This window comes from Artemia sp. Qi Xiang Cuo, chromosome 3 (genome assembly GCF_049724085.1).
Source record: "Artemia sp. Qi Xiang Cuo chromosome 3, ASM4972408v1, whole genome shotgun sequence".
NCBI lineage: Eukaryota > Metazoa > Arthropoda > Branchiopoda > Anostraca > Artemiidae > Artemia > Artemia sp. Qi Xiang Cuo.
This window is the reverse complement of record NC_142796.1, coordinates 30,253,917-30,275,185: the sequence shown is the minus strand read 5'-3', so window position 1 is coordinate 30,275,185 and position 21,269 is coordinate 30,253,917. Positions and strand designations below refer to the sequence as shown.

Genomic DNA, 21,269 nt, shown 5'->3' with positions numbered 1-21,269 from the left:
TGAAATCCCAAGGCCACTGGCTACCTTACACGCAACCACATCACCGTGTCTTCTCCAGCTGAGGTTCTGATCGAGAATGAATCCTAGGTAACGCGCTTCCTCAACGCGCTTTAGTACATCACCATTTATTGCTATTTCACTGGGAAGATTTGGAGATACACCAGTCCGACCAAACAGAATATATTTACTCTTTGCCGCGTTAATGATAAGTAAGCTAATGCCTACAAATTCACTCAACACTTGCAGAGCTCTGTTTACTTTCTCGAGCAATTCTTCGAGAGTCTTTTCAGCAACTACAAGTGCTGTATCGTCGGTGGAATATTTCTTAGACGCACAAGAAATCTAAGACCGCACACTTTCAACATACACTAAATGTAACAGGGGTCTTAAGACGGAACTTCTCCCCTAGATTTACCCTAACTGACCTACCATTTGAATACGAACTAAACCAATCCAAACATCTCCCTTTTACACTCAAATCCCTTAATCTATCCAATAAAATACTAAAATCAACGGTATAAAACGCTTTTTTTAAAATCTATAAAAATACTAGTACAAAATTCACCCTTTTCAAAAGCTAAATTAATATTTTTAAAAGATGTTACAGAGCATGCGAAGTCGAATGACCCTTCCGGATTTCAAACTGCCCGTCATACAATGCATGCAGGCTCGTGAGTCGATTATAAAGTCTTCCATGGATAACTTTTTCATGGATTTTCAAAAGCACTGGTACAATAGAAATAGGTCTCTAGTTTGATATATACGTTTGAGGGCCCCCTTTGTGGAGAGGGAGAATCTTTGCTCTTTTCAATAATTGATGCTTTGTTATTAATATCATCTCTGGAGGCTTACTTATTGGAACTTGCTTTTGATTGAATAAGCCCTCTCAAGCTTTCGCAGCAATTTCTTTTATGTTAAGGGGAAGGAGAAAAAAAGGACATACGGGAGACTTTATAAAGTGAACGTTAGTATGTTGACTCTGAAAATATCCTGTTAAAGTGCCAAAATTAATCATAGCAAAAAAATCAAAATTCTAGATGACACCTATGGTGTCGCATTATTTCATTGTCTATTTAAATACTTTTTCAGAACTTAATATAATGACTATTTTAAGGTTCAGTTTCTTTTATTACATTTTGTTTTTATTTTTGTTTTTTTGCAACGAGTGCAAAAAAAATGTGAGGGAATTGGGAGTTTTAAGCATTTGCAATGTGAGGGAATTGAACCTGGCAAGGTTTTTATTTTCATTATGTACTTGTGACAAAATAAGTCCCTTGTTTATTGAACTTTTATTTTTATTTTAGGTGTACCGGAATGGACTTACTCCGTATTCTCAATGGACCGTCTTTAAAGCAAATATATCCAATTGGTAGCAAACGACCTGTGGATTATCAGAAAAATGTGGCGGAATCCTTTGGTGATGTTGGAATGACTGTATGTAGCTTCGCAGCCAAGCTTAGTGTATATAGTGCTCCAATATTTCTTTTTTACTACAGAAAAAGTAATATTATGGATTATCTTCCATTGTTCAAAAATGTTGTTGCATTGTGGAGCATAGTTTATACAGCAGGTTTTGTTGTTCGATTTTTAGGCAGATATGCTAACATTGACTATGTAAAATTTGCTAATCAGCTTTCTTCTGCTGTTTCAAAGAAAGATATTAGTCAGGTTGAGAAATTGCTTGCTGGTTATGATTTTGACTTAAAAGGAATCCCAACTACTTTTCGTTACTCTGATATTGCCACAAAAGAGTGGAAGCCCAGACAGTATTTACCTATTTATAAGCATAAGCAGTCTTGGGCACTGGCATTACCATGTAATATAATCGGTTATATATTAGCAAATACAATTGGCATACGAGTTCTTTATCCTGGTACAATACTAGGATCTTTTATTGATGTGCACTTAAGGAAAGGACGGTCATTTTTGACTCTTGAATATAATGGAAAGCGAGCTAAAATCGAAACAAAAGATAAAAACTATATTGATACAATGTTTATTGATAATCGCGGTCGAAGTACTAACGGAGATAATTTGGTTATTTGCTGTGAAGGAAATGCTGGATTTTATGAAATTGGCATTATGAGCACTCCCATTGAATGTGGCTACTCGGTTTTGGGTTGGAATCACCCAGGGTTTGGAAGCAGTACTGGTAACCCTCACCCACCTCAAGAATTGAATGCTGTCGATGCCGTAATGCAATATGCACTCTCTCTTGGATTTAGCCCTCAAGAAATTATTGTGTACGCTTGGAGCATTGGGGGTTTTTCGTCTTCTTGGCTTGTAATGAACTACCCAGAAATCAATTCTATTATTGTTGATGCTTCATTTGATGATGTAGTGCATCTTGCTACGGCAGTTATGCCAAAACCACTTTCATCCCTAGTTGTTGGAACTGTGAAATCACATTTAAATTTGAACAATGCTGAACAGTTGAAACTTTACCCTGGTCCAGTGCGATTCATTCGTCGCACCCGGGATGAAGTCATTTGCAGTAGACCCGGAGACTTAGCCACAAATCGCGGTAATGACTTAGCATTAAAAGTTTTAGTTTATCGGTATCCTTATGTGTTTAAAGATGATGGTTTAATAGCCGCTAAAGACTGGTTGAAACTCGATAAAACTAAAAAGGAGGACTTTGTCAAGCAATTTGGGGATCTTGAAGAATGCCGTCATTTGTTTTTAAAAGAAGGTACTGCAATTCCCTCTCAGATTGGTGAAAAATTAGACGAAAAAGAAAGAGTGAAATTAAGCCTCTTTTTGCTGTCCAATCATATTACAGATTTTGATAGTACCCATTGTGTCCCTCTTCCGTCCCGTCTCTTTGTTCTGCCATGGGATGTAAGAGACGTTGCCAAGTAAAATAAATGGAAAATTGGTATAGTTCTATCACTGCTTACATTGATGTTGCTCTTGATATCTTAAAATCTGTTGAATTTCCTCTTTTTTGTGCTGCTAGGCTATATTGTATGTAGCGATTCGTATATAGAAATTGAGTTGGGAGTCTTGTATCCTAATTTTGCATTAATATAACCAATAAAGGAAACTAAACTACTGTTTTTTTTACCAGGTAAAGAGTGACACAAAAATACAAAATATATGTAGCCTATATAAATATGTTGAATTCTCTTGAATTTCATTTTTTTTTTTTTTTTTTTTTTTTTTTGTGCTGCTAGGTTATATTGAATTTAGCGATTCGTATATAAAAATTGGGAGTCCTGTATCATATTTTTGCATTAATATAACCAATAAAGGAAACTAAACTACTTTATTTTTTTACTAGGTAAAGCGTGACATAAAAACCGAAAATTTGTTTAGCCTATATATATGTATATATATGTTTTAAAAGATAAGCGCTAAATAAAATACTTGTAATTACTAACTGGTTATGTCTGTCGTATGCTACTCTAAATTATTTGAAGAAAAGTAGAATACAATAATCAAAATTTAGTATGAAGAACTGTGGGCAGGATTGTATCAAACTGGCTCATAACCAGGATTATTTATACTTGTTTTAAATACTCCAAAGACTGCAATTTCCTAGTGATTCTTAAGAAACCTCTATAATGTATTTTTATAGTTCAGCCACGTCTAACAATTTTTGGAAGGTGGAAGAGTATTAAACCCGAATAGCCCCTCAAACCCTAGTATGATCGTGCCTAAATGATGAAGTTCTAATTGTCAAAAATTGATTGCGTCAATAACTAAGTAGTAAAGTGCCCTAATTGATACACAAGGTGCTATAGAGGCCAAATTACCATTTTACTGACTGCCATTAAACTCCATATCGTTGACCTGTATTTTATTGTACACCACTAGAACATGTTGACCTTAATGTTAGTAACCATAGTAACCATGGCTGGAGTAGTAGTAGTAGCAGGGCTCTGTAATCTTTAAATTCTTTGGGTTCTCTGAGGATAAATTTCTTCAAATGTTCCACTTTAACTAATTCTGTTAACACAGATAATTTTTCGCAGTTGCTGCAATAATTGCAACTTAGTAAAGAACGAACCATGGTCCATAGTTACGGAAAGATTAAAATGCCTTTTATAAATTCTAGTGAGACAAAATTGTTATTCAAGGGGGATTCTGGAATGTTAACTATTATTTTGGTGAATCTTAATAGTAAAAGTCTATTGTGAAAACTTCGAAAAAGAAGAATTTCGAGAACTTCGAAAAAGAACTTGAAACGCTTTGAAAATACTCGCAGATCGAAGTGAAAAGTTCCCCGTTTGAATCACAGTGGTCGAGAACCGTGTAAAGAATAAGTACAGACACCCACCTTGAACAATAAGTAAAGTCACTTTTTTTTGTATGGGTAGCACTTATGTGTCATGTGTCTTTTTTTTTGTTTTTACCGAGGCTAGCAGTCTAACCCAGCATCGTTGAGATACGTTTAATGACTCATATGAAAGTTATTGCCGACTGTGCATGGTATCATTTAAAAGCTCATTCTTATATCATTGTGCTTTTTATAACTTCGTCTCGATACACCATATATAAATACTATATGGCACTTTCGGTGCCAAGTTGAAAGACTGGGAAGCATAGAAAGTGTACCATTACAGCATCTGTGGCTGAACACCTTAATTGGAGCTTTGCCATCCCTCTTTTGTGTTCCCTCATCCCCCTTAGTAAGTTTCGCAAATCATCTAATAACTAGCAGGCTATTGCAACATCGTAGAAAGATGTTTAATCTCTCATTTTCAAAGCTCCTGATCATCTCTAGGGCTTTTCGTAAATTTGCCTTAATAACGCCACCAAAAAGTGCCGTATGGCACGAAAAATGCTACTTTTTTATGCCCTAAATTTGGAATATATAGTATAGATACATCATTGAGCATGCTCTATTAGCAACTGGCGTGTCCCCTTTAGGGAGGTACTAATTAAGAGCCCTGGATAAATGATGTGACCCGCAACGTCTGCCAACCAATCTCCAAGAGATATACTTGTGTTTCACAGGAGTTCTTTCCGGTGAAATGATGGATTTCTGACTTCTTGAAGTTAAGTTTTAGCCTAATTTTTAAATATGAGTGTGAAAAATAAAATTACGTTCATAAGCTTACTTAGATAAAGAAGGGCTGGAGGACATCCCAAGGAACAAGTTTTGTCTGAAGTATCCCCACACCTTTGAAAGACCAGAAAATTATGGCTAACAACATCTTTCTTCTGTGTTTCAAATCAATTTCAGTTGAATAATTATGGCAAAAAGATATATTTTGCGGTTTCGAAATTGAGTTCTTGAATGAGCTTTGCGATACTTTTTTTTTGTGGGAAGAGGAAATCCGAAGGCATCAATCAATCTGAAGCGTCATTTGACACAAAGATATATCAATGACCTAGTTTTGTCAAATTCTGACTTACACTATACAGGGGCGCAAATTCAGGAAGGAGCTATTGTCTTCCCCTTTAACTTTGTAAAATGTTTTTGGATATTTTACTGAAAAATACATTTCTTGGTATTTTCATTTAGGAAAAAGTTGCAAAACAACAAAGCTGCTCCCTCCCCTTAAATTTCGGAAAATACGTTTCACCCCTCTTTCTGTACATTTTCGTGGAGTGTCCCACCTGGTATTGTATTGCTGATAAAACAAGTCTAAAACAATATCTAATCACTTTAGAAAGCATTATGCTTTTTAAGGTTGTTTTGACATAAAAGGCTTTAAAATGATTTGAGAAAAATTAGAAAAAGTTTAATAAATTAAAACCTTAGTTCGTACAAAATAAACACAGCAAAACCATTAGATAGAAAAACTAGCACCGACTTAGAGAACCTCCTTGTGGAATGCAACCAGCGGTGACTGTTCTGGTGGGAGCATTGTTTGTAACAGTAAAAAAGCTAGTTATTGTAGTCTTCAAAGTTGACAGCAAAAATAGTTCTTGACCAACAGACGTTTCAAGCTCTTCAGCATTGATGGACGTATCAATCAAGTAAATTTCGCCGTCCTTTTCTACTGGATGGAGCTCAGGCAAAGAGGTGGTTTCGCTAATGCTGACCGCGGTTGGGCTACCAGCTTTGATGATGGCAAGATCGTCTTCTGAGGGATTCTCAAGAGCCCATCGCTTGCGACGACAGTTACTTGCAGCAATTGTGGAAGTAAGTGTATTATCATCCGCATCGACCGTACGTGAGATCGAAGGTGTGACAGTGTAGCAATATGGTGTACTGGAGACGGTGGTTGCAGCAGAAGTAAATTTATAATATGTTATCGTCTTTCCAATATTAGGCATGAAAAACCTCGCGTCATCGTTTTCGGCATACACAGCAACCAGGAACAATAAACTTGAACATTTCCTGAATAGAAAAATTTAGGTTACGAATGCCCCGGAATTGAGACTCAATGTCCCGTAATCATTAAAGCTGGACTTAATATCCTGTTTTGCCTTTTCTTTGAGCAAGAAACAGGGATTGCCGATATTAGCTGTTCATTAAAGCTTTAATCTTAGCGGCTAAAATCAGTTGATTATATACTTTACGTCCTTTTTAATCATGTTTTCGAAGAGTTTTGTTTTCAATTAAGAATTTTATTTTTCTTCTTATACTTGTGACAAAAATAAGCTTCAGTGAGGAAAACTGACATTATGCCACGAAACAACGCAGTTTTTTTTAAACTAGCGCTAAAAATTGCCATTTTCTAAGTTCAAGGTCCAATTTCAATGATAACTAAACCTAAAAATCTCAGGGGGTGGGGAAAGCCGTGAAAGATTTTTAACTCGTTTCAGCGTCTTAGCAATTATATACACGTAAAGAAGTGAAACTTTTATCAATTTGCAATTATGAAACCCTGAAAGCGGCTAGATTATAATTCGCTCGTTTTTCTGTAAAAAACGCAGGACTAAACTCATGGAAAGTCACATAAAATGTTCAAATGAAGTAAATTAATCAATATTCCATCATTCAATGTTCCAAACTCGAAGACTACTAAAGCGCTCGCAAAATCTGCATTTCCCAAAGCGTATAACGCATGAAATATTCTTTTGGAGATCGTATTTTTTTTTCGCTATTGGTGTATTTTTGCTGACAAAACAGTGCTTTTCATTTTGAGTTGAATGGCAAGTCTACTCACGACAAGCTGCATACACAGTACAGAATTCTCAGATATAGTTATGGATTAAACCCTTATCGAATTTTTCTAAATTTACACACTCATTCAATCCACCGACAGAAATAATATGCTTTGAATACAAAATCCTTCGTAAATCATTTTGAATCGAAAACATAAAAAAAAAAATATTCCAGCCTTAGTTTTAGCTTTAATGGAGGAACTTCGCAATACAGCTTCAAAATGTTGCCCTTTCCCCCAAAATTAAATTCTCAAACATTTCAAACAAAGCATTACTACTCTATTTCACCTTTTAGAGAGCCTGCATTGGAATCACTAAGATACTATTATACTATATTTTGAAAACAAGTACCTACTAGATAATTGTTTCTAACCCTATTTTGTCAAACAGTTCGTGTTTGACAATAAAAAGTTATGCGCCGGAGAAAATTTGCCTTATTTTCTAAGAAAGGAGGAAACACCCCTTAAAAGTCATAGAACCTTAATGAAAATCACACCTTTAGATTCAGCGTATCCGAAAACCCTCTTTGGTGGGGTTTTCAAGCTCCTATCTGCAAAAATGTGGAATTTTGTATTTTTGCCAGAAGAAAGATCACGGATGCGTGTTTATTTTTTTTTTTTTTTTACCCAGGGGTGATCGTATCGACCCAGTGGTCCTAGAGTATCGAGGGAAGACTCATTCGAACGGAAATTAAAAGTTCTAGTGGCCTTTTTAAGTGACCAAAAAATGGTCACTTAAAAAGTTCATTTTTTCGTTCATTTGTTCCCCAAAGTCACCCGATCAAAATTTTGAGATAGCCATTTTGTTCAGAATGGTCGAAAAATATAATAACTGTGTCTTTGAGGATGATTAATCCCCCACAGTCCCCAGTTGAAGGGCTGCAAGTTATGAACTTTGCCCAATGTTTACATATAGTATTGGTTATTGGGAAGTATACAGACATTCTCAGGGGGGGGATTTTTTCTGGTAGTGGGGGGGGGGTCGGGGTTTACTTAGGAGGATCTTTCCATGGTGGAAGAGACATTGCTATGAAGGGGGCACCGGATTTCCCAGCATTATTTAAAAACACGATCAGAAATTAAATAAAAAACAAGTTTTTCAACTGAAAGTAAGGAGCTCTTCAAAACTCAAAACGAACAGAAATTATTACGTATATGATTGGGTTTGCCCCCTAGTCAGTACCTCGCTCTTTGCGCTAAAGCTTTTTTTAGTACTTTCATAAGAGCTGTTTATTCTAATTAACGACCATTGGGATTAAAAGGTCATTCTTAAAGAATTAGAACAAAATTCGAACTTTAGCGTAAAGAGCGAGGTATTGACTAGGGGGTGAACCGCCTAATATACCTAATAAAAATATACGAATATAGAAGTTCGTTACGTAAGCTAATTCGTAAGTTATGTATTTTATTACTAATAAAAAAGTTCGTAAATAAAATTAAACAACTTTCAAGAAATCCATTTAACCAAAAAAAAAAGTAAAATTAATATGCAAACTTCGTCTTAATTAATCATGTACGGTGAGCCAAAATCAAAACCTGCACTAATTCAAAAACGTTCAGAAATTAAATTAAAAAAAAAACAAGTTTTTTTTTAATTAAAACGAACAGAAATTATTCCGTATATGAAAGGGACTGTCCCCTCCTCAACGCCTCGCTCTTTACGCTAATGTTTGACTCTTTCTCACCACTTGCTTTATAAAACAATAAAAAACGTTCGGAAATCATTTAGGTACACATCCTAACCTCTAAAGTTAAAATATCACATCTTAAAAATCCTGACATGGAGAATTTAAGACAGAAAAAAAAGATATAATTTAAATAAAACAGTGGAATGAAACAAACCTTAAATAATAAAAATTCGAATATTTCGACTCTATGTCCGGGAGCCTTTATCAACGAAAATAAAGTTAAAGTTAAATTAAATACTACATATAAAGAAAAAACAAATAAAACTCACATCTTAATAACCTCCAAAATGCTGCAACTTTTTAAGATGTGAGTCTTATTCATTTAATTTTTTTGTGCGTCTTTTGTTTTGTATTTTCCTTTTTATGTTACGTTTAATTCAACTTTAACTTTTTTTTTTCTCTTTTATAAAGGCTCCCGGACTTTGAGTCGAAATATTCAGATTTTTATTATTAGCTAATGTTTTGTTGGTATTTTTTTTTTTTTGTTCCAGTTTTATTTAAATTATGCCTGATTTCTCTCTCTTAAACTCTGTAAATAGAAAAGCAGCGTGGTCTAGCAATTATTCCTGACATGGAGGTAAATAATTTCCCAGACTAGACTGGATTTCCATTTACGAATAGAACGAAATGAAAATACAGAAAAATGGGTATAATATTTCAAATAATACAGTAGAAAATAACTGTTTTTACTAACGATAATAGAAGTAGGAAGCGACCAGACTCAATAGTAACCGAAACTCTAAAAAACGGAATTTTGATACCAATAGATGCATCAAAACAGTCAGATTTTTATGCTGACTTCAAATATATAAGTTTCATCAAGTCAAGTCTTACCCATCAAAAGTTACGCGCCTGAGGAATTTACCTTATTTTCGAAAAAAGAGGGAAACAACCCCTAAAAGTCATAGAAGTTTAATGAAAATCACACCATCAGATTCAGCGTATCAGAGAACCCTACTATAGAAGTTTCAAGCTCCTATCTGCAAAAAAGTGGACTTTTGTATTTTTTGACTCTGTCTCACAACTTTAGCGTAAAGAGCGAAGCGTCGAGGAGGGGACAGCCCCTTTAATTATACGGAATAATTTCTGTTCGTTTTAAGTTTTAATGTCACTCCTTACTTTCAGTTAAAAAAACTTGTTTTTTTTTTATTTAATGTCGTAAAATGTTGACATCGTTCTTGATTTTTTTTTTTCTTTTCTTTTCTTTTGGAGGTAGATATAAAGGTCCGTCATCTTCCTTGTTGACATGGAAAGAATGAATTTAAGCGGTCAGTTCAAAATTGAGGGTAGATTGCTAACATTAAAAAGAGGTGGCTTTTTTGTTGGAGAATGACAAAGATATTAGAATAATTGAGTACCTGAATATAAGGTGATACTTGATTATTTAATATAAAAGAGGAGTTGTGTATTCAATTTGAAACTACTGACAATAAAATGTTAGATTTGGTGTTCCCAGTCGACAAAAAGAGGTACAAAACAAACACTAAAGCGAAATGCCGATATGATATCGATTGTATGTTGACTTCGTAAATCAAGTCAGACTTACTTCATTTTACATAGCTTTTCGGAGTGCGAAACCTCTTAGAAAGCCATGTCTCCATTTTGCAGATATAATACAACATTTAACACACATAAGCTTCCAAAAGTTATGGAAAAAAAAACTATGAAAAAGCCCCACCTCGTATATATGAAAAATAAAACGGAGCTGTAATATACGGAAATTATTTTTCGATCACGACGAAAAGTTTTATTTTATACAAATTCTGGTAAATCTGGAAAATTCTGTATTTTATAATTTGGCTCGGTACGTGTACGTACTTGTACATGTTGTACGTTCAAGCCGCATCCAGGCTCATCGTGGTGCCCAGCGGACGACGGCACGTTTCTTTCCAGAGATTTCGCTCGAGGGTGGCAGGCTCCATAATTTCAAGCCAGTGTCGCCCAAATTTTCAGAAACCCCCAATTTGGCTCGGTGCTAATCGATTATCGTTTGTTATTAATAAATCAAAATTTCCTTTAAACTAAGTTGTGGTTTATTTACAACAATTCTCACACCCTTTGTGTTTGAGGTATCTAATGAAATATGTTACCTTTCTTTTCTATATGCTTCGAGTACCGATCGTCCTAAACTAGTTAGATATAAGTTTTGATGGGCTTATATAACAGGGTGAGTTGTGTCAGGGTTATCCACCCGAGCAGCGTGATCTTTGCTCTAGTTACTGAATTATAATTGTTACGTTAAACGGCATTATATATAATACAAGACAATAGTTAGAATTTCTTATGATGATTCCTTGGATTAATTATTGAACAGTTTTTGGAAAATGTTTGCCACCATTTTATTTTAGGCGGGAAGGCATTACTAATTCTTGAACTTAATATTTACCGCTTATCTCTGAAGAAAATATTTACTTTCATCTTTTCATCAAATTATTTTTCAAAAATGTTTTCCAAAAAAGAAGCTTATCAAAGAAAAGCCAAGAGCTATTTTAAAACCTCCGACGAGCAGAAATAAAATAGAGAGCAAAATAAAGTTACGTTACATTTCAGACTTAAAATAAAACCAAAAACTGTTAAAGACTAAATGAAAATCAAAGTTAAAAATGAACAATCGGATAAAATAAAAAATAAAATACACCACTGTAGATAAATAAATGAACAAAAATTAACCTTTTAAAGGACAGAGAGTGATTTGCGTTTTACTAAAAACGATATGCATTTCAAGCAATTTGTTGTTTTGTTTTTTTTTGTTTTTTTTTCAAACATTAAGAGCATTCCAACGAAGCGTCATTAATATTATATTGAAAAGGATATGTATTTTGATATTATTTTACATTAAAATTAGTTATATTTTGTTGCATTAAAATCAAACAGTTCGTGGTAACGAACTGTAAATAAGGAGCGACTCGGCCCATAGTTACTGAAACTCTAAAAAACACAATTTTGATAACATTAGATCCATAAAAAGAATTGAATTTTTATCCTGATTCCAAATATATAAAATTGATCAAGTCTGAAGTTACCCATCAAAAAGCTACGAACTGGAGAAAAAATTCTGTGATTTTTGGGAAAGGGGGGAAACACCCCCAAAAAAGTCAAAGTATCTTAATCGCACCAACAGATTCAGCGTATCAGAGAACCCTTCTGTAGAGGTTTCAGTTTCCCATGTGCAAAAATGTGGAAATCTGTATTTTTTACCAGAAGAGAGATCACGGATACATGTTTATTTGCTTGTTTTTTGGGGGGGTGATCGAACTGAACTAATGGCTCTAGAATATTGGTTGAAGGCTTATTCAAAAGGAAATTACAAGTTCTAGTGCCCTGTTTAAGTGACCAAACAGATTGTAGGGTCACTGAAAAAAAAACAGATTGTAGGGGACGACTCTACGCCCCTTTTTATTTTCGTTACTGTTGGCACTATTCAAGGATCTACGCTTGAGATGCTAAGTAAGATCATGCCACACGAATTTTTTCTCTACGCCCCAGCAATATTTGAAGCAGGAGCTAGTGAACGTATTAAACTTCGATCCGGTACGAAGTCAAGTTTTCTTGAGTTCATTCGCACCTCTGCAAGCTTAGAATTGGCGTAGCGAAGTACCGATTAACACGGTCACGGTAACTGGTGTGGTGGTAGATTTCATGCTGTTAATCCGGTCACAAGTGCCAGAAAAAACTGAAACCGTTGAGGCATTTTTGAAACGAATCCTTGCAAGGCTATCAAATTTACTCCCAAAATCTACGACTTAGCTGCATATTGTAGCTAATCGGTATGACGGAGTGTTCGGCCTTGTAAGTATGTCCGGGCATCCTATTGTTCTAAAAGACAGTAGTGGATGTCATGAGCAGAGAGGAAATACAGTGACGAAGAGTTTTATCTTTACGAAGAGCATGGTGGTAGAAAACTGGGATATTTTGCTTATGCAGTCAGAGAGTAAGGCAACACTTATCGAATATATTTTTGAATTATGGACCCATGTCTGTCTTTCTGAATTAAAATTTACCATTTACCTCTCTGGCGGATTCAGTGGCAGAATGAAGGTGCTAAAACTGGTCCCATCCAAAATAACTTTAGATCCGAACCCGGACTACGAAGCTACCTTGTTCAGCACACATGAAGAAGCAGATATACGCGTGGCTCTCTATGCTGCCGAATGCTACAGAAATGGATGTTCCCAAGTAATTGTTGAAGCGAATGACACAGACATTGTGGTCATTCTATTACAGAACTCTCGCGAAATATTCCTCTGCAGGTGTGACCCAGACTATGAACCCGAGCCCTACGTTCAGTTCCGTGGTAAAGTCTTTCCGATCCATAAAATTGTGAACAGAACATCGTGGGCTGCTACATTGCATTAGTGGATGTGATACGGTCAATTTTTTCTTCTCGAAGGGCAAAAAAACATTCGCCAGATCTGCTGTTAAATCACAGCTCATTCAAGAAATTGCTGATCTTACACTGAAAGTGAGGAGTGATATCCGAAACATCATTATGTATGAGCCTGAAATCTTGCGCATCTGTACGAAATTGGCTGTATCGGTATATAGCAAAAATAGTCTGAATTTGATTCTCTCAATGACCTCCGAATTCATTTATTTCCAAGAAAAAAGAACTTGAACAGCTTGCCTCCAACAGATGGTTCTTTGGTATATCACGTCAAGAGAGCTATACTTCAGTGGAGCATTATTCTTCAGGCTATGATTCCTAAGCCCTATGTCTTCAACCCACTTGAGTTTGGCTGGACCCGTCATGACATTTTGGGATTCAGTCCAGTAATTTCAGCGCTGACCCCCTTGCCCCCATCTGTCAACAAGGCTTCAACCTTTTGTTACTGTAAAACTGTGTGCGGTAAAAAGTGCCCTTGTTTGGGGATAAATCCATGCGACATTCTTTGTGCATGTGGTGGGCGATGTGGTGCCGACAGCGACGATTCAGACGAGGGTTAGCGAGATTTTTTCGTACGTTGGGGGAAAATCGTTGGTATGTGTGGGAATTGTATTTTGACAGGCTTTACTTGCATCTTTACCCATTTAATTTCAATACAAGTATTTTTATATAGATGTACAGTACTTAAAATAATAAACACTCTTTAATCATGTTAGCGGTTTCGGCTTTCAGCTTCTGTCGAGCATGGTTCTTCCCTGTCCGTTTACTACCTTGCAAAGCTTCGTAGATTCATTATAATCTGGAATTACAGCTAGCCTATATTTGCAAGAAAATCAGAGCTTATAGCAAATTAAATAGCATATAGCAACTAAAGCTGAAACATGATGACCAAGTCAACACTACCGTTGGATTCGGCGTCAAAATTTGGCATAAAAACATGTCTTGCAATACCATTTTTCAAAAAAAAATGTTAGGCCTACAAATAAGTAATTAGCCTATAACAAACGAAGTGAAGATTTGGCTAAAAATTAAAGTTGATATTTGGATTCTACGCTAAATTCTAGCATAGAATATTGTGTCATTTCATTATTTTGCAAAGATATATTTTCGCATACATTTTTGGCTTCTACGTTAAAAAAATTGGTGCAGCTTCAGCAACTAGTTGGAGCTTGGAAATGTTAGGCAGTGTGAAGCTCATTATCTAAGGTAATTTCTGGTGAAACATGAAAAATCCTAAAAATATTTAAGTTACGAGATACGTGCTTTACCTTGAAATAAACTTGAATTTTGAGATTTTCAGGGGAAACTATTATATATTAACCTATAGCTCCGGGACTATACAAGGTATCGGAAAAAACTACCATATTATAAGAAACGACCATATTAGGAATAATATAAGATGCCACGCAACTAAATTGAAATGGTACAACCTAAAAAAAAAAAAAACTGTCTGTGCACATTTTATAGGCCTAAAAAGGGAGTTTTTTGGATTTTAGAAGGTCAAGCCGTCACCTCCAGCTTTGCCACCACCCATATTTAGATTCAGCGTAGTCGATATGGTCGGAAACTATTGCTAAACTGACTGTGTCTTTCTGATCCCCTAGTAGTCACATTATAGGGGTCTGGCCCCCGGTCTAATGAGGGAATTTTCTGCGGGAAAAAATTTTCATTGGAGAAGAGGGAGGGGGATTTCTGTGAAAAATTTCCATGGAGGGGGATTTCCGGAATTATTTGAAAAACGAGCAGAAATTAAATATGAAGCAAGTCTTTTTTCAAATGTAAGTCGGCTATCGAGAATTTTCCACGCGGAATTGTTCGAGGAAATTTTCCGGGGGGAATTTTAAGACAGGACGGAATTTTCAGGGGTAATATTCCGGGGAGACTTTAAACGGAAGTAACTCTCCTTGGAGGATTTGTTTTTTTCGGGGGAGGGGGGATTTTCCATGGAGCGTCAGACGGATTTCCCAGCGTTATTTGGAAAACGATCAGAAATTAAATTTAAAAAAAAGTTTTTTCAACTCAAAGTAAGGAACAACATAAAAAAATTGAAACGAACAGAAATTATTCCGTATATAAGGGGGCTACCATCTCCTCAATACCTCTATCTTTACGCTAAAGTGTGAATTTTTGTTGCAGTATTTTAAGAACAACTCCTGAAACACAAGGGTCGTTTAATATGAATAAGAAGCTTTTTAAAGCACTAACTTTATCGTGCAGAGCAAGGGATTGAGGAGGGGCAGCCCCCCTCGTTTACGGAATAATTTTGTGTTCGAAAAGATTTTTTTTTATATATAGATAAAAACAGGAACTCAAGAATCAATGTAACCATATTTGTTTTATTTCATTTTCTATCTTAATTGAGGTGCCCTTGATCGTGAAATTTTAGTTGAGGTCGAAATGCCTTGTTATTGTAAAGCAGATCAGCGTAAAAATAAATCAATTTTTTTAGGGAACGAATCAATATAAACAATTTTTTTTCAAAAATTTATTATTCTCTTTAAGGTCCTTTTTATGGTTCCCTTGATCACAGTAGCTTAGGGACATAAGTTTTAAGCTTTCAAGAAAAATAATCTCTTTTGAGATGGGCTAGTAGGAAACAAAATGATTTTGCACCCTGATCAATATCTATTTAACCCAGTGAAAGATCCCTCAAAGTTTTGAGTCAATCACATACCCAACATCAAACAATCCCCTTTACCATTATAAAACATATGCTTAAATAATTTGCAGTTTGCATTATTTACAGCCCTTGCTCTAGGGGCTGTGGGGGTTATGTCATCCCCAAAGGCAAATTTATTGGATCTTCTGACGACTTTGAACAAATGGCTATCTTAAAATTTTGATCTTTGGAGGCTACGAAGGGGGGCAGGTAGGGAAAAGGGCATGGAAGGAGCGATTGCTAGCTTCCAAACACTGTTAACTCTTAAAAATAGCACAAGAACTAATTTCCTGTTGAATAAGCCCCCTTCAAAGTTTGTACAACTACCCCTTTCATACGAAGTGGCCTGCATAAAATAGGCCTATATTGCAAGTATATGGCTGTTTACTTTAGGCAACGCTAGAGCGTTGACTCGAATATTTTTTCTCACAAGCAAGCCTTTACTAGTATATTGCATGGTCTAGTTTGCTGTTCAGGATATAATGAAGTAAGTAGGACAGAGACCACTTTGCTTGGGTAGACAATCCTGACGTAACTCACCCCGCTATATAAGTCAATCATAGCTTATACTGCGACAGTTAGTCTGAATATCGTTTTTCGAAGCTTACACAAAAGAAAGGTAAAGGATCTTTTAAGATATCCCCCAAAATATAAGATTTGATTTCAATAAAGACCAAAACTTAATTTGAAAATTATTAGTAGTAATATTTTAATACTGTAGATTATTTATTGGAGTGTAGTCAGTCTTCAAATGAAACATCATTTTGTTGACATTAAAGAATTCAAAAACTTGTAATAAGAAAATAATTTTGTCCGGATTAAAAATTAAATAATTTTTTTTCTAAATGAAAGTAAAGAGTGTAACAAACAGCCAGTTGGTAATTGCAATTAGATTTATTTACCAAATGCCTTTTGAAACATTTGAATAGGGTCTTTGGCAAGGGCGGATCCAGGATTTTTTTCGGGGGAGGGTTACTAATTTTTGACTCAGTTTTCGACTAATTTTACTGATTTTTACCTAGGTTTTACTAATTTTTGACTTATTTTCGACTCGGTCAAGATTTTTTTTTTTGGGGGGGGGGTCAAACCGAGTAACCCCCCCCCCTGGATACGGCCTTGGTCTTTGGTACCTGGGTCGAGTCTCTTTCGGTCTAAAGTTTGGGCAGTAGCTTGCTAATTTTGGTGCACAAGAAATTTGAAGCTATCTGAAATCAAGGGTGCTGGTTGCTTTTTTTTGGTGCTGAGGAAAATCATTAAAGTAATTTAGATAACATCATAGTACACACGAAAGGTAGCGATGGGATTTTTGCTTTCAAAAACCGTTTTGCTCGAAAGGTTATAATCAATAATGTAAATAGAAGAAAACAGACATCGAGTATTATTGGTGTACTAACTCCCCCTACTCCCCCCGTAAGAGCAAAAAATGTAGTTATTATAGTGAAGAATTTTTGGTCTGTTGCAAAATGTTTATTGTTTCTATTACCGATCAAAAATACATTAAAAACTTTCTTAGAGGTCCCTCCCCTCGGAATAGTCACCCAATTGAGAAGTTGGAGGGGGCTCAAAATTGCTTCTCCTAGATTTTGATATTTCTTGTATATTCATGTTGGAAAATCAAAAGAGGCCCTGGCCTAGATTTTGATATTATCTTTTTTGTACATTCGTTGAAAAACCAAAATCGAAAAAATCCTCGCACGACATTTTCGTGACCAGGTGCTACTGCTTGAAACCCAATTAAAGAAAATGCCAGTATTAAATCCCATTTATTATATTTCCTAGCGCACCGGAATTAGCAAGCTGCTATCCCGAGTTTAGATTCCTTTGGGTCCTGAAATTAGAAAACTAGTGCCTTGATTTTCAAATTTAAAAGGGTACCCATCAGGTTTTCAATATGCTGCCTATTGGCTTACGGAAATAATTTCTATTAAAGTAGTTTTTTCTTCACAAGAATTGCAGCAAAGTTAGATCCCTTGTTCTCTTTGACATTCCCCCAGCCAAAAGAAAACTTAAATAAAACACAAAAGTTACTGGAGAAAAGGCCGCATAAAAGAGGGAGGGTACCGAGTTTGAATCCCTCCCTCCCGAATTTTTTGTATGACCCTTAAGAAAGTAAAAAAAAACTCATATAATAAATGTTTGATGCGTTTTTAAAGTTTTTTTTTGTTAATAACTCAGCCTCAAACGAAAATACCCCCTTCCTCAAATCAAACCATAAATTCCGGATTAAGTGAGATGGTTTTGCTGGCCTACTTGAGTATTTTGCGGAAGACGAACTGATATCATCTTTAGCATTTGGGCAACTAGTGACTCAGATACAGATTGTTTTTGTTTTTTTTTATTTACTGAATATTTAATTCTTAAAGCCCAAAGACCACCGACCCGGGTGCCCAAGACCCGAATTTAGTGAGAACCCATTTGAACAATTTTTTTTACTATTATTTTTTTTTTTATTGCAATTGAATAAGCCTATTGGCTATTCATTCTAGAGGCAGTGTTAAAAAAAAAATAATCGAAATTTTCTATGCATTAAGAGCATTTATCTGGAAGGGCTGGGAGAAAAACCCAAATAGTCCAGGACGATATCCGGGACAATTCTTGTTATACAAGAAGTTATACAAACCCCAATACAAACCTGTTATACAAACCCCTCACATAGAGGACAATTTCGGTTCTTTTGTGTCATGATGTTGCTCTTTACTTTCTTTTCAGCAAATATCTTTTCAAATTAGTTTCTGTTCGTTTTTATTAATAACATCATATTCAGGATTACCCGGGGTCTTAGGGAGGCTGCCGTGACGGTCTACAAAAACGGTTCAGTTTTATGGAAGACATATTCTAGGGACGAATGAGCTACAGCATGTCTATATGCAATCGGAAATTGGGAGGCTGTTTGAGTAACCTTTCGATAGTTTCGATAGTTAAATCGCTCTCGATAGTATTTCCGTTTTATTCGGTGTAAAATTGTTATCTTACGAGACAAAATGGCCAAAATAAAAACTTTGCTTTCATGTGACTTATAGCCACTTATAGACTCATAAAACTTAAAATTGTCGTTACTTAAATAATTCCCTAAATAACCCATGTTTAATCCACATTTCTCTAAGTTCAAAATGCTTGGTTTTTCGATCTGGTTTATTATGATACCCCCGGAAAAAATTGACAAACATCCGTGACCATCGTTCTCTTGGAATACACAGAATTTTGTATTTTTATAGATAGTGGCATGAAATTTCTGCTCTAACTTTCTCAAATGTTCAAAATTTGATTGTGCAATTTTCATCAGGATCTCCCACCTCCCCTTTTTCGGGAAGGTGGGCATTAGTTTTGATAAATAATAAAGAAAAATTTAATCCCATCTGCGGCAACTCAGTTGTTCAACTTGCCAACCCATGCATGGTTCTAATTTCAAAAAGATTTAGCTTGATGAGGCAGGAGGAAAATTCTAACTATACTATCATTGACTAAATTCAATCGTTGATTGACACTCTGTATAACTGATGCTAAAACAAGGTTTTATTGGTAATTTAAAAACTTGTAATTATCATTGTTAGAACACAATCATTTCAAGAAGGTTAAATTACAAAACATTGAGATTCCCTAAATTGTTTATGAATAATCCAGGTTTGAAGCTACTACAACGTACGGAAGAGGAAGAAGATTGGGTCTTCGGGTTCATCCTAGGGCACTTTAATTACGCAGATTAACAATCCTCACAACAAGACTGAGACTAATCTTTTCACTAATTTATTTTGAATGAAGTGAGCAATTGATATGAAAATTAATTTTTTTTTCAAATGGTTTGATCATTGATGATTGAAATTGATTAAATTCAGGGAGTTTTTTTTTAGTGTTAAAAGTTAAACTGAACACATCCCCCATTCCATCTTAATTATCCCTGATACAAAAAAGGTGAAAAATCTCGAAATATTCAAGGCTTGGAGATGTATAGAAGTTGTTAGGCCACATGACTAAGTCTGTTATTAGCAATCTTTGTATGACTCTGATTCCTCCCGGATGTTACATGCTTACTACGGTTTCTAGAAAAGGGGATTTTTTCTTAAAGAGCGGTTATGCTTCTCGGGTGTTTTTTGTTGTTTTTTTTTATCCATTTTGGTCAACAATGATAAAGTGTGAGGTTTGAGTGGTGTAGGCTTAAAGCGTCAAAAATTTGTCCTGGAAAACTAATTAGTTCGATTCTGGCGTTTGATTTTTTCGACACAGTGAACATATTTCACTTTTGACACACATTCAAAATATGTAAGCTTTCTCAAGTTTGGTCTTATCCCTCAAAAGAACTCTATATAAGAAACATTTGTAAGGAAACCTATTTTTTAATGACGGTTCCTTATACAAATTAAATAAATAAAAAACAAGTTTTTTAAACTGAAAGTAAGGAGCGACATTAAAACTTAAAACGAACAGAAATTATTCCGTATATGAAAGGGGGTGTCCCCGCCTCAACGCCTCGCTCTTTGAGCTAAAGTTTTTTATTGTTTAACAAAAATAGAGCTGTGAGAAAGTCAAACTTTAGCGTAAAGAGCGAGGCGTTGAGGAGGGGACAGCTCCTTTCATATACGGAATAATTTCTTTTCGTTTTAGGTTTTAATGTCGCTCCTTATTTACAGTTTAAAAAACTTGTTTTTTTTTATTTAATTTCTGATCGTTTTTTAGTTAATGCAGCTTCACCGTCATTGAATAAGTAAACAAAATTTTCATAAAAATTTTACTTTTCTTTTGCTAAATGGCTGTCTCTAAATTTGGTTCTGACGTAATTTACAAATTAACTTACGTAACGAACTTCTATATTCGTATATTTTTCTTCTGGCAAAAAATACAAAGTTGCAGATTTTTGCAGATATGAGCTTGAAACCTATGTAATAGGGTTTTCTGATACGCTGAATCTGACGGTGTGATTTTCATTAAAATTCTTTCACTTGTAGGGGATGTTTCCCCCTCTTTAAAAAATCTTTAAAAAATAATTTTCTCAGGCTCGTAGCCTTTGATGAGTAATACTAAACTTAATAAAATTTATATATTTAGAATCAGCATTATAAGCCCATTCTTTTGATACATTTATTGACATCAAAATTCCGTTTTTAAAAGTTTCGATTACTATTGAGCCGTATCGCTTGTATTTTTTTATTCTTTTTTTTATTACGTATATGTTATTACGTATATGAGGGGGTTCTCCCCTTAGTCAATACCACGCTTTTTACATTAAAAGTTAAAATTTTGTTTAATTCACATACACCTGAATCACAAAGGCCGTTTAATTAGAATAGATAGCTCTTTTGAAAGTACTAAAAAAAACTGTAGCGTGAAGAGCGAGGTATTGATTTGGGAGCGAACCCCCTCATATACGTAATAGTTTATGTTCTTTTTAAGTTCTAATGTTGCTTCTTACTTTCAGTTGAAAATACTTGTTTTTTTTTTAATTTAATTTCTTATCGTTTTTTAAATAATGCTTGGAAATC

At 35.1% G+C, this 21,269-nt stretch overlaps 2 protein-coding genes across 6 annotated transcripts in view; one reads left to right on the top strand and one right to left on the bottom strand.

Annotated features, from left to right (window-relative positions):
* The window catches only part of LOC148953988 (phosphatidylserine lipase ABHD16A-like), a 48,216-nt gene that overhangs the window by 25,010 nt on the left and 1,937 nt on the right, over positions 1 to 21,269 (top strand). For 3 of the 5 annotated variants that reach the window (XM_089085717.1, XM_089085719.1, XM_089085718.1), the window contains exon 2: positions 1,305 to 3,056. In XM_089085717.1, coding sequence (XP_088941843.1) covers positions 1,315 to 2,862 — 1,548 coding nt within the window. In that variant the 5' untranslated portion in view covers positions 1,305 to 1,314 and the 3' untranslated portion in view covers positions 2,863 to 3,056. Of the gene's footprint in view, positions 1 to 1,304; positions 3,057 to 16,393; positions 16,415 to 21,269 lie in introns of those variants that run through there. The other 2 variants (XM_089085720.1, XM_089085721.1) reach the window with 2 other exon arrangements.
* Positions 5,517 to 6,291, bottom strand: LOC148953989 (uncharacterized). The gene has a single exon (XM_089086875.1). It carries the CDS (start codon positions 6,229 to 6,231, stop codon positions 5,755 to 5,757), a length of 477 nt encoding a protein of 158 aa, XP_088943001.1. The 5' UTR covers positions 6,232 to 6,291; the 3' UTR covers positions 5,517 to 5,754.

Coding starts and splice junctions, on each gene's coding strand:
- LOC148953989 (XM_089086875.1), bottom strand. CDS start 6,231: ATGCCTAATATTGGAAAGACGATAACATATTATAAATTTACTTCTGCT.